Source organism: Sardina pilchardus, chromosome 9, assembly GCF_963854185.1.
Source record: "Sardina pilchardus chromosome 9, fSarPil1.1, whole genome shotgun sequence".
Classification (NCBI taxonomy): Eukaryota; Metazoa; Chordata; class Actinopteri; order Clupeiformes; family Clupeidae; genus Sardina; species Sardina pilchardus.
The window spans coordinates 8,814,068-8,827,946 of record NC_085002.1 but is presented as its reverse complement, the minus strand read 5'-3'; the positions used below and the strand labels follow the sequence as shown (position 1 = coordinate 8,827,946).

General features: G+C 46.1%; 1 protein-coding gene across 1 annotated transcript in view; it reads left to right on the top strand.

Annotated features, from left to right (window-relative positions):
- The window catches only part of vstm2l (V-set and transmembrane domain containing 2 like), a 37,283-nt gene that overhangs the window by 20,496 nt on the left and 2,908 nt on the right, over positions 1 to 13,879 (top strand). Inside the window, exons 2-3 of the mRNA XM_062545023.1 lie at positions 1,848 to 2,017; positions 11,659 to 11,703. Of these exons, the coding sequence (XP_062401007.1) occupies positions 1,848 to 2,017; positions 11,659 to 11,703 (215 nt within the window). The remainder of the gene's footprint in view (positions 1 to 1,847; positions 2,018 to 11,658; positions 11,704 to 13,879) is intronic.

Below are 13,879 nucleotides of genomic sequence, written 5' to 3'. Positions count from 1 at the left end.
ACAAGCTTTTTGCTTGGCTCTCGTGCTCCACGTTTTTTCCCCCTTCCTTATCTTCTAGCATCTATACCAGCCGAGCGCTAATGCAGATGCCGAGAAACCGGGAGATTGTCTGCTCCAGATTATCCGCTGCAGATTGTCTGGCACACCACGGCGGGGAAAGCATCTGAAATGTGAAACTAATGACTCCTTTGGGTCCTCTGTGCAAACGCGGTAACTGTGTAAATCACCTCTTCTTACAGTAAGACCCACGGGGTGGGGAGGTGGAGATGTGTAGCCAGGAGGCCTCTAGGAGTAGCGGAAGGACGGAGGAGAGGACGGGACAGGAGAGGAGAGGAGAGGAGAAGAGAGGACAGGAGACGCTGGTTGGGGAAGAGAAATTAGCGATATGTTTGAAGAGAGCCGTAAAGAGGATTTAGCGGCGTTAAATAGCAGAGTGTGTGCGGATCAGTGGCATGATGTCTTCATCTGACTGGGCGACTTCAGCACAATGCTGGATTAGAGCCCGCACACTGAGCAGAGTCAACAGGACTCTCCTACTAGTCCACACACACACACACACACACACACACACACAATGGAACTCCAGTGCACTGCTTTTTAATACACTGCACACACGGTTACATGTTCACCTCACGCCTTTTTTCTTTCACCTTTGCTACCTTTATGCCTGCGGGGGAGCGACGTTTGATCTACCTGATCAAAGCGTGGTGTATGTATTTGGGTTGCTGATTTGCTTTCTCGTGGTGGGTGCTTGAGCCGTATAGTTGTATTGCCGTAGTGCTGGACGTCATGGCTGAGAATAGTTCCTTTTCCGTGGACGTAGACGTGCGGACAGAGGGACGACCATATGGACGAGGCCTGGCGGAAAATGTCATTTCAGCGGCACTCCCCGCTGGTCCCTGAGCCAATATCGCACGGCAGTGATGAAGACCGGCCAAAACTGGCTCTTCAGAAGCAGTGGTCAGCAGCGGCCACCTCAGCTCCCCCACCCCTCCTGGCGGCCATAATCATCATAATCCAGCGAGCTCTTAGTCATCAGGTCCCGGCCTCCTGCTTGCCTCAAAGTCAGCGGCAGTAATGAGGCCAGCTGATCACCAGACAGGGGTGGGCAGCTGCTCTCCACTACGCCGCCCACCCACCAGCTCACACACACACACACACACATGCACACACACACACATATATACACACACGCACACATACAGACATACACACACACATACAGACATGCACAGACAGAGGGAGGGAGAATGAGAACGGTGGGAGTGGTGTGACACATGACACTCTCTCTGCCAGAACCCACTTTCTCTCGCTCTCACTCTCACACTTGCTCTCGCCTGCTCTCTCTCTCTCTCTCTCTCTCTCTCTCTCTCTCTCTCTCTCTCTCTCTCTCTCTCTCTATCTCTTTCGGTCTCCTTCTCAACACTCAGCTGTGGCAAATGCCAGCAAGGCTCAGAGAAAAGGGAGGTGGGGTGAGGAGGAGGTGAGGTGATAAAAGGGAGGTGGGGTGAGGAGGAGATGAGGAAGAGGAGATGGGTTGAGGAGGAGGTGAGGAAAGGGGAAAGTGAGAAACGACTTTGTGTCATTTGCAGAGATATAGCTGTTTGTGCGCGTGTGCATGCGTGTGGTGTGTTTTGTGTGTGGTGTGTGCACGCAGGGCAGCTGCCTGCTGAGATATCTTGAAGTACCTGATAAGTCTCTCTCTCTCTTGCTCACACACACACGCACACACACACACACACCCTGTGATTGTTGCCAGTTTTTATCGCTCACCTCAGGCCTTAATAGCATGTCACAAGCAGTTTTCTGTCGCCGTATTGATCAGACGCGGCCTTTTCCCCCCACAGCTCTTTTCACGGAGGTGCCCCACGACATCGTGACGGAGAGCGGCCAGGATGTGGAGATGGCCTGCTCCTTCAGGGGGGCCGGCTCGCCCTCCGTCTCCCTGGAGATCCAGTGGTGGTACATCCGCGACCACAGGGAGTGGTCCGAGAAGGCCTCCTGGACCAACAACCAGGTGAGAGAGGAGCGCGCTTGTGCTTGTGAAAGAGCTGCAGAGCTGGTGGTGGTACTTATAGATATTGTCATTGTATCGCTATCCATGATATGCTTTATACTGTATAGTCATTTGTGTTTGCATTAGGATTGCATTTACAGGCAAATTGCACTTTTTGCCTACTTTATTGGAATAACTAAAATAGGGAGATTTATAGGCTACTGTACAGTATATTGTTACCCTTTGTGTTGAATGATACTATTTTTATATTGTCCTTAATATCACTTTGTACATGTTATCACAGAAATTGGTATTTGGTCAAATATATATAAATACTGTGAAATGGTATTAAAATACCAGGAAATTTGACACTTTTATACAGTTTTAAGTCTATAGCGGTCACCCCTCATCTTCAGAGTGACACCAGAAATGCTGGTGATCCACATGATTTGTTTAACCAGTTCTGTTTTACCATCATGTCTAAGCGTAGAACAGGAAAAATGCCCCCTTTTCCATGTTCTCCATGGCTGAGTAGCACTTCCACTGAAGCCCCAATGAAAAATCCCCCCAGTGAAACTGTCAAGGTAACAGTTGTATAACATGGATTGCCGCAGAGGAAGCCATGATGTATTGGCACTGTGTTTGTTAAGTATTCAATTTAGTTTTCTAATGGTGAAACTATTGTGACGAATACTGGTGGGTTTTAGGCCCCGCCCTGTTGTGTGGCTTGTCTATGCTCTCTCCCTCTCTGTTCCCTCGATCTATCCTGAGCAGGTGATGGTGATTAGGTGCACCTGATCGGCAGGAGCATAAAAGGCCTGCATCTCCCAACAGTCACTCTCTGCTTCCTCCTCCCGGCGTTTGGATTTAGTTGTTAGAACCCCTAGACTGATTCTTGCATGACACCTTTGGTTACTTCCATTATACTGACTTACACTACACATCACTTTATCTCTATCATTTAGTCTTTGTTAATTATATTTACTTAATAAATTCACTTATTCTTTGGAATCTCTGCGTGGTCTCCCCGTTCATGTTTCATGCCTAGAGCCAGCATGTCACATATGGGGACTCTCCGGGATTTTTTCCCGAATTTGGTAAAGTAAATTTTTTTTTTCCACGCTAAAGTTCAATTCGCTGACGGGTGTAGTCACCTGTGCAGTTGGTTGGAAATTTGGGGAGACCTACGCTGAAATTGTTTGAATCATTGATTGGTAAGTTAGTATTTTGGTTAATGTATCATTTACTGTAGTTGAGATTTTGTTACGGTTAAAATTAATTGAAGTATTGTTTGTTTGATTTGCCGTGGAGGAGGAGCATTTGGGGCTACTTGCAGCTTTAAGTTACATTCCGCTGCAGGGGAGACTGACAGTGCTGTACTAATGTGGTGCAGGTGTAATGGTTAATTGGGTGGGTTGGTAGGTTAGAACCTACCTGAGCGAACGTGAAACCCCGTGCAAGGCAAGAGCGCTTACCGCTGGGTGTTATTTTTTTCTGGTTTATTGTTTTTGGTGTGTCGAACGCGCTGGGGTTAACTAACTCAATTGCATGAGGACACACTGAAGACTAGGTTTTAGAAATAGTTAGGGCAGTGGTTTTCAGTTAGATACGGGGCGGCTCTAGTCTTGTGGGTTAATTGGGGTGGTTGTACACCTGTGTTTAATTAGCTACGGCTTGCACGCTGTTAAGTCTGAGTCATTGGTCTGGCGAGCATTGTCAAAGAAGCGCATGTTTTAGTTCAACCAGGCAAAAAATAATATTGGCAAAATGGAAGAATTTTTTACGTGTCCATCCGAGAATTATTTAGATGGGTTCACGAAGGCTGAGTTGCGCAGAGTGGCTGAGCATTACGGATTCGAAGAAAGTTTGGCAAGTGGGCTTAAAAAACAAGAATTAAGAGACCAAGTCAGATCAAAATTGGTAAATCTGTCCATTATAGAAGTAGACTTAAACCCAGCTCCGACAGTTCCTACAGCGGCCTCTACACCCAGTGGACCAGAGGAAGGGTCACCTCCTTCTGCCTTTAGCTTTGAGCAACAAATGGAAATGTTAAAATTAAAAGCAGCTGAGCGGGAGAAAGAGTTAGAATTTAATCGCTTAGAAAAGGTAGCCGAGCGCGAGCAAAAGGAGGCGGAGCGCAAAAGTAAGGAACTTGAATTGGAGAAACAGCGTTTGGACAGGCAGAAAGAACGTCAGTTTGAATATGATAAGTTGAAACTTCGTGACAAGCAGGAGGAAAGAGAAATTGAAATCCAAAGAGAGCGGTTTCAGTTGATCAGGGAGGGGAAAATGCAGGGTGACGGTAATTCTGGTGGGACTGGCACAGATAGAAAACTCTCTGAGATGATCAGGTTTTTACCAAAATTTAGTGACCGGGATCCCGACATTTTCTTCTCGCTTTTTGAGGGCATCGCGGATGAACGGGGGTGGAGTGACGGGGAGCGCACTTTGTTGCTCCAAACTGTTTTACCGGGCCGAGCCCAAGATGCGTATGTTGCTTTGTCTATGACTGATCGCAAAAATTATGGAGCTGTGAAAGACGCGGTGTTGAGGGCGTACGAACAAGTCCCGGAGTTCTATAGGCAGAGATTTAGAAACTGGCGAAAAAACGATCGACAAACTTACTCCGAGGTGGCCAGAGACCTCGTTGGTTTTTTCAATCGCTGGTGTTCCTCCGTAGAAGTTGACACTTATGAGAAATTATGCGATTTAATGGTCTTGGAGCAGTTTAAACGAATTGTCCCGGAACGGCTTGCAACTTTCATTAATGAGCGTGATGTTAAAACTGCAGAGAAGGCGGCCGTGCTCGCAGACGAGTATAATTTAACCCATAAGGGTAGTGTGAAAAGTAATGAGTATGTTCCACACAGGCCTGTAAATTACATGCGGGGTGAACAGCGATTTACTCGTTCGAATAATAACTATAGTGGTCAGTCTGGGCCTAGACAAGAAAATTCAAATCGCAGTAAAACTGACTTTGAAAATAAGTGTCACTATTGTCTGGAGTATGGTCATTGGAAGAAGGAATGCCCAGTTCTTCGGAATAAGGGTAAAAACAGGGCAGACTTCAACCAATCGCATTCGGCTAAGGGGGTGGGATGCGTTGCCCCAGTTGAATTCGTTAACCCCAGGTCTAAGGTTGCGCAGGTGAAAGACCCACCAGACGGCACTGCCTCTGCAGGAGGTTCAAGCTTGGGGGCGCCTGACTCTCCTGTGGAGGGTCAGTGTGCGTCCGAGTCCGCGGATCATGGCAGTGGGGGCTATGGCCCATTTATAACGGACGGTTTCATTTCACTTGTGGGTAGCCTAGAAAAAACACCTGTTCGAATTCTTCGTGACACGGGGGCTACGGAGACCTTTGTGGTTGAGTCTGTTTTACCATTCTCAGTGCAGTCTAACACGGGAAATAGTATACTTATTCGGGGCATTGGTATGCACACTCTATCAGTTCCTTTACACAAAATCGTGCTAAACTCTGATCTGGTCCAGGGTGAAGTTGTTGTTGGGGTGCGCCCAGCATTGCCTGTCCCAGGTGTTCATGTTATTTTAGGTAATATGTTGGCAGGGGACCGTGTATGGCCTGTAGGGCCAGCACCACCAATAGTGTCCACCGAGCCATTGGATGTGGATCAGAATGATTGTGCCGCGGAGTTTCCTGAGGTGTTCGCTGCGTGCGTGGTGACTCGGTCAAAGAGTCGCGCACAGGCAGCGAATGGTTCAGGTGAGCTCTCTAAGGTTAAACGTGTATGCCCACCCTTGCCTAATTTGCCATCAGCGTTTGAGCGCAGTGATTTTATTCTGGCATTGAAAGAGGATGATTGGTTGGCAGAGCTATGGGATGGGGCCTTGACAGAAGACAAGCTACCGAGCGCCGACAGGGGGTATTTTGTTCTTAATGATCTGCTTGTTCGTAAATTTGTGTCTTACAATAATGACTTGACTGAGACTTTGTTACAGATAATCGTGCCGAAGAGATACAGGGAACGGGTGTTACAGACGGCACATGGGGAGGGAGCGGGGCACTTCGGGGTGCGTAAAACTTATGTCCGGCTACTACAGCATTTCTACTGGCCGCGATTGAGGCGTGATGTAGCGGAATTCATAAAAACATGTCATGCCTGTCAAATAGCTGGTAAGCCGAATCAATCTATTAAGCCCGCTCCTCTGCACCCGATTCCAGCAGTGCATCAGCCTTTCGAACGTCTCTTGATAGATTGTGTTGGCCCATTACCTCCATCGAAATCTGGTGCTGTATATTTGTTAACCGTAATGTGTCAAACAACTAGATATCCTGCAGCATTCCCGCTGAGAAGCATAACTACAAAGTCCATCGTAAGGGCTTTGTCGCAGTTTATTTCAGTCTTCGGCATTCCTAAAGTTATTCAATCAGACAGAGGGAGTAATTTCACTTCGAAGATGTTTGCCGAGATTTTGAAACAACTGCGGGTAAAACATAGTTTAAGTAGCGCTTACCATCCGCAAAGCCAAGGTGCGCTCGAACGGTTCCATCTAACGTTGAAGTCTTTGCTGCGCGCTTATTGCGCAGAATTACAGCGTGATTGGGAGGAAGGCCTTCCATGGTTGCTGTTGGCAGCGCGGGAAGTCTCGCAGGATAGTTTAGGTTTCAGCCCGAATGAATTGGTGTTCGCACATAAGGTTCGCGGTCCATTGGCCGTTCTGAAAGATGGGTTGCAGGAGTCTGATCCTCCAGTTAACCTTATTGATTATGTCAACGGTTTTCGCCGTAGGTTGTTTTTGGCAGGGCAGTGCGCAAAAACTAACCTAACAAAATCTCAGGCGAGAATGAAAAAAGTTTTTGACCGTCACGCAGAGACAAGACTCTTTGCTCCGGGGGATCAGGTGTTGGCGTTGTTGCCAATGCCTGGTTCACCATTTCGTGCACGGTTTTCGGGTCCTTATTCTGTGGTCCGGCAGGTAACGGAGCAGGATTATTTAATCGCTACTCCAAATAGAAAGAAATCGTCTCAGCTGTGTCATATTAATTTATTGAAACCGTATTATGTTCCATCATCCACAAGTGGCATGACTGAGGGTAAGAGCGAGTCTGCTGCTCTTACTGTCGGGGGTGCGGCTTCTCCTCTGAAGGTGGCAGCTGATGGGGAGGACGAAGGCGGCCCTGATGACGCTTTGCTGTTACCTCGTCTAAGAAATTCTGAGGTGTTGGGCGATTTAGATGGCCTACTGGGGCATATGTCTGAGGAACAGAGGGGTGAATTGAAATCACTGATTTTATCGTTCTCGTCTTTATTTTCAGATGTACCGACATGCACAACCGCGATAGAGCACGACATAGACGTCGGTGATGCTGTTCCCATTAGACAGCGATTCTACCGCGTTCCACCAGCCAAACAGAAGGTCCTGGAGGCTGAAGTCCAGTATTTACTTGAGAATGGTCTTGCTAAACCGTCGTACTCCAGTTGGGCATCACCATGTTTACTTGTAGCGAAACCAGATAATACTTTTAGATTCTGCACAGATTACCGCAAGGTCAATGTTGTAACTAAGCCCGATTCCTTTCCACTTCCCCGGATAGAGGACTGCGTAGACCGTGTAGGTTCCGCCAAATTTGTCACGAAATGTGATTTGCTTAAAGGTTATTATCAAATCCCGTTAACGCCTCGAGCGCAGGAGATATCCGCTTTTGTCACTCCATCTGGCTTATACTCGTACAATGTTATGAGTTTCGGTTTACGTAACGCGCCCTCTTGTTTCCAACGCTTGATGAATCGTGTAATATCTGGGCTAGAGGGTTGCGCCGTTTACTTAGATGACGTGGTGACAGTAAGCGATACCTGGCCTTCACATCTGTCTAGGTTGGCGGCGTTATTTGAGAGATTGCAGGCGGCAAACCTAACGGTGAATTTGGCGAAATGTGAATTTGCGCAGGCCACAGTGGTCTACCTGGGGAAGGTGGTGGGGCAAGGAGAGGTACGGCCGGTGCGGGCCAAAGTGATTGCCATCGACAGGTTTCCACCTCCTTTAACGAAGAAGGATTTGATGCGGTTTTTAGGCATGGTGGGGTATTATCGGAGTTTTTGTTTTAATTTTTCTACAGTGGTTGCACCCCTCACCAATTTGCTAAAGGGGAATGTTCAATTTTGTTGGACTGATGAGTGCCAACGCGCTTTTGATAATGCTAAACTGTTGCTCAGCACTGCGCCTGTCCTGGCTGCTCCCCGGCTTGATTGCCCTTTTAAACTCGAGGTTGATGCCAGCCAGGTTGGGGCAGGAGCAGTGCTGTTACAATCAGATGAGAAGAATGTGGATCGTCCCGTGTGTTACTTTTCAAAAAAGTTTAATCGCTACCAATTCAATTATTCAACGATCGAGAAGGAAGCGCTGGCCTTGGTGTGGGCTCTTCAGCACTTCGACGTGTACGTGGGGGGAGGAGTTCATCCAGTGGTCGTGTTTTCTGATCATAATCCTTTAACATTTTTACATTCACTACAGAATCCGAACCAACGTCTCATGAGATGGGCGTTGTTTTTGCAGCCTTATGATTTACAGATTCACCATATTCGGGGCGTGGACAACGTAGTTGCAGATGCGTTGTCCCGCGCACCGGCTATGGGATAGTGGGTTGTTTTTTGTGTAAATCATTTCTTGCGTCATGTCTCTCTGTTCCTGTCCTTCTTAAAAATGCTTTTCCAGGCGCCGGAATTGCTGTGGGTCAGGAGGCTGTGTGACTGGTGAGCGTGAGGAGTGGTCAGAGTGCATGGTGAGAGTATGCATTCTCTCTGGTTGTGTGTGCGTGTTCACAGAATTGGGTTAATGGTTTATGTGTGACTGGGATGGTCTATGGTTGTGTTTTTAAAGAATTTTGCTATTTTATTACAGTGGTTACAGAATCCCACTTAGGTGGGCTTCTGTTTTAAGGGGGGGGATATGTGACGAATACTGGTGGGTTTTAGGCCCCGCCCTGTTGTGTGGCTTGTCTATGCTCTCTCCCTCTCTGTTCCCTCGATCTATCCTGAGCAGGTGATGGTGATTAGGTGCACCTGATCGGCAGGAGCATAAAAGGCCTGCATCTCCCAACAGTCACTCTCTGCTTCCTCCTCCCGGCGTTTGGATTTAGTTGTTAGAACCCCTAGACTGATTCTTGCATGACACCTTTGGTTACTTCCATTATACTGACTTACACTACACATCACTTTATCTCTATCATTTAGTCTTTGTTAATTATATTTACTTAATAAATTCACTTATTCTTTGGAATCTCTGCGTGGTCTCCCCGTTCATGTTTCATGCCTAGAGCCAGCATGTCACACTATAAATTCAACAGCTATTAAATTGCGTCAGTTCCTTTAATAACTTGGATTAATACTGTGTAGATAATTATGTGCCAGGGTAGCATAGCAGTGAATGTAATTTTACCTTAGATAGCTAGACCACTTATTCAGGGGAAATTCCCATTGTGTTTCGTGTAGGTGTGTAACGGTGCTGCTGCCCATTACAGCTATAGTTGATTCACACAGGAGCTAAATACACAACACGAACAACAGGATTTACAAACACACTTTATTTGCACACACATGGACATTTAAACAAAGGCTATGTCCAAAAGTCAAGGGCGCACGCTGGATAGTACCGTTCTTTCCAGTAGCGTCTCAGTTAGCTTGCTCCTCAGTATGCGTCCCTACATTTGGACAGCACATACTAGTTGGCGTCACCTGACTCGGGGAGGGGGGTACGTTGCTTGACGATTTGCATGACGTGTGGAGCTTGACCTGCGCTGCGCAATGGATTATGGGATATCTGAGGCCAAAAAAAGATGCATCGATGCATGCTTTGAGCCTTGGAGTATGGACTATGTTTGTGACTATTTCTATAGATTATGTGTATTCTGGTAGATAATTGATTAATTGTTTGCAATGGTTCAGGCCAGGGAGTTAAAGTCTCTGGGGGGAGTAGGGCAGGGAGAGGTAGAATGGTCTGAGGTGAGCCACTGTGCACCTGCTTAGAGGCCTAATACTCCGCCTGCTTGAAACCTAGATCCTATGATTGAGGAGGATTTGTTTAAGTTACTTTTGCTATATTTTTTGAGAGTAAGTTATTGATTGATTTGGAGCTATTGTTTGGAGTTTTGGTTTTTCTTTATTTTCCCCATTTCTCCTAACAAGCGTGCTACCTGCTGCCCAGGTGACAATAAATCGCTGGCATTCTTGCAACCATCAACACTTGCACTTCCTGCATTTCCATTGCCGCAAAGCCATCCCCATCACAAGGTGCACTGCAGAAGGTGATTGAGAGGACAGACAGACTGAAATCCATGGAGAACTTGGATGGCTTTAACAGTGCTCTAGCTATTCTGAACTGTTGCTATATGGGCATATGCGGATTCCTGTTTTATAAAAAAAACTAAATGAAGTGGCATGCTGTGCCTATGTGCTGTACGTGTCTGAGAGGTGAGGGGTGAATGGTAATGTCAGTTGAAAAACAATTAAGCTGGCGCCCATACTGAGGTGAAGTGCCCTCGCGCTGGTCCGGGCGCACTGCTGAAGGAGACTCGGTAGAGTAGACAGACTCCGACTCCGACAGCCGGAGAGGGCTCAGCCAGTACCCATCGCCGCGCTGTGCGGGGGTGGGTGGGCCCGGTTCATAGATCTTGACAGATGATTGGACAGGAGCCAGAGCGGCTCCATCAGTAGCTCTGAAGGCCAACTCCAAGGACTCCAGCTTGATTCAGGCAGGCCCTGGGAGACAGTGAGGAAGAGGGGAGGAAGACTGGCAAACACACTGTAGCTGAACCAGGTGTTCAGTTGAAAAAGAAGAAAAAAACACAAACGCCCTCCATTCCATACAGCCATCCATTTTACATTTGCACATTTGGCACTCAAGACACACACACAGCATAATAACCCTTACCGATTATCTGGAATCTTCTAATTGCCTATACCCATATGCTTTACATAGCCACATATTTGAGGTATGAGGCCGTTTGAAGTGCTTTGAAATTGGGCCCAGGGTGTGAGCGAATCCTGGGGAACAATCCCGCTCCAGATAGCCCCGGGGCCAGCGGGAGCGCCCGCCTCGCTCTCAGAACCCTCCGCCGCCTCCGCAGCAGGCCGTCCAGAGGCAGCAGGCAGGCGGCGCGCCGGAGACGGTTTTGGGCTGGCGGAGGAGAGGAGAGGAGAGGAGAGGAGCGCGCAGTAACACTAACGTAGGAGTGCGGTGTTAAGTGGTGCTAAATTATGAAACACTCCGGAAAGGAAATACAGTGTCATCATCGGGCCCTCCAGCGGGGAGAATATAAGACTAATTATGGCCGCCGTGTGCGCTTTGGCTGGGAATCTTTAAGCACAGATGAAGAAGCCTCTCCACATTACGGGGAGCTGGCAGGTTTGTCCCCAGGTAAGGAACGGAAGGCGCCCTACTGTGTTAACACAATGTAATTAGTATCAACGGAAAGAAATGGATTTAGACTATATCCTCGGAATGTATTATTAAATGCGGCCTAGCGAAATAAAAGGCTTTGTTATATTCGCCCCATATTTATTGTGCGGCTGCTGAGCCTGCCGCTAAGCACGCTGGAAATGAACAATGGAGTTTGGACTTTGACTCTCTCTCTCTCTCTCTCTCTTTCTCTCTCTCTCTCTCTCTCTCTCTCTCTCTCTCTCCCTGTCTTTTCACATTACTTTCAGGTGGTGCCCATGGAGGAGATGGTGAAGGATGCCACTAAAATCAGTGTGAGTGTTCATCAGAGGCAGCAGTGTAATAATAACACCTTCAAGGCGGTGGAGGATGTCGTTTCAAGCATAGCCGATTAATTTGCAATGGCTCATGCGCCACTTTAAGCATTCATATTTTGAATGTTTATTGCTGAATAAAACCCTTTGCTTACTACAGTTTTTGCGTAGTGCTTACACACTTTTTGCAGAATTATGTCAAAACACAAAGCCAAAAAAGATATAGCACTTGGAGATAAACAACTCACATCTATGCCAAAATGAAACACTGCAATCAAATCTCAACGATCCTCATGTTGATGTCCTCTCGGGCTAGTCAACAGGGAAAATATCCCCTTTTGTGCCATATCCACCTTTGAATTGACCCCACCTCAATGTCTCTGCATGCCCCTTACCAATGTGCTTGCATTTTGAGAAAATGTGTTACAGCTATTGTTACACAGTGTTAAAGGTTTGCTACAAGAAGTTTAGGTTTTGAATATTTGGTCTTAGCATTCGTGATTTAGTGTGTAAGCAATGGGCAAGAATGTATTGCTTAATGCTAAATAGATTGATTATGCATCACATGGATGTTCCTCCTTAGTTATAAATTTAACTAGCATCTAGTGTTAATTCTTATATGATAATATGTCTGATTAAAGTGTAAAAATACAATACAACACAATACAACATAACAGAAAGATGAAAAGATAATTTATACAGCCCTGTTTCCAAATAAAATGCTAAATTAAAAAAAAAAAAAAAATTGTTATGATTTGCAAACCATGTACACCCTATATTTGGTTGATAATAGTGCAAAGACAACACCAAATATCTGCTTCAACTCTCCCTGACAATACATCCATTCCTGAAACTGAGACATTTTATTGTTTTTAATTAAAATACCGGTATATGTTCGTTTTGAATTTGATGGCAGCAACACATGTCAAAAAGGTTGGAGCAGGGGCATATTAACCACTGTGTTGCTTCACATTTCCTCTTTACTGCAGTCTGTAAACATCTAGGAACTGAGGAGACCAGGTGTTGGAATTTGAAATGTCGTATTCTTGCCCCACATAGAATTTCAGCTGCTCAACAGTTTAGGGGTTTCTTAATTATGTTAATTGTGATGCACCCAGTGTGATAGATGTGGACTGCAGACAGGGCATTTCAGCACCTGGGCACTTCATGAAGCAAAACTCTTATAATATATGTAGAGTGCAGTGTGGCATTGTTTTCCTGAAATATAAAAAAGCCATATGTTGCTTAACATCATTTAGCATTATTTGTGCCTCTCCACGTGTGCAAGCTGCCTATGCCATAGGGAGCAATGCACCACCATACTGTAGATGCTCGTTTTTGAACTGTGCGCTGAAAACAAGTTGGATGGTCCCTCTCCTCTTTAGCCTAGAGGATGCAGAAAAAAACACTAATTTTGATTGGTGTAATCACAGGACAGTTTGCCTAAGGCCATCTTAAATGAATTCAGGCCCAGATAAGATGGAGGCATTTCTGGACCATGTCTGATCATGTCATGGTTTCTTCTTTGCCTGGTTACATTTTTAACCAGTAGTCGTGGATTGAGCATTTCAGAGATAATGGTTGTCATCAATTTGAATGATTTTCTTTATAGAAACAGGTCTATTTTCAATATGTGTCATATGAGGTCCTGTCCCTCACAAAGATCTTTCTGAATTCTTTGAATATTTTAAGGCAGATGCTATGTGCACCCGGGTGCAAATAATGAACATTGCTATTTACACCCGGGTGTAAATAGTGTATAATCAACATTACTATTTACACCCAGGTGTAAATAGTGTCTATAATCAACAATACTATTTACACCCGATGTCTGTGTATTTACCAGCTCTACAGTAGGCTAGGCCTAATTTAGTTTTGAACAGTCTTTTAGCTGTTTTATGTCTGGGTTACTTACAATGTATGGAAGTGATTATAATATTAGGCTAATGAGTGGTCATGTGGTATCTTGATCAAAGGCAAGCTAGTTCAAAGAGTTGTTTTCTGAGTTGTCTTCCAGGCAGCGCTGCCACTGTTGACTTAAAGGCACTTAATCCTACTCCTAACCCTAACCTTAACCTTAACCCATGCCTAACCCCAGCGCCTTCCAGACAGCGCTGCCTTGAAGACAACGTTGGGGGCTCAAAATACCAAGAAACCCTACTACTCACAACTACTG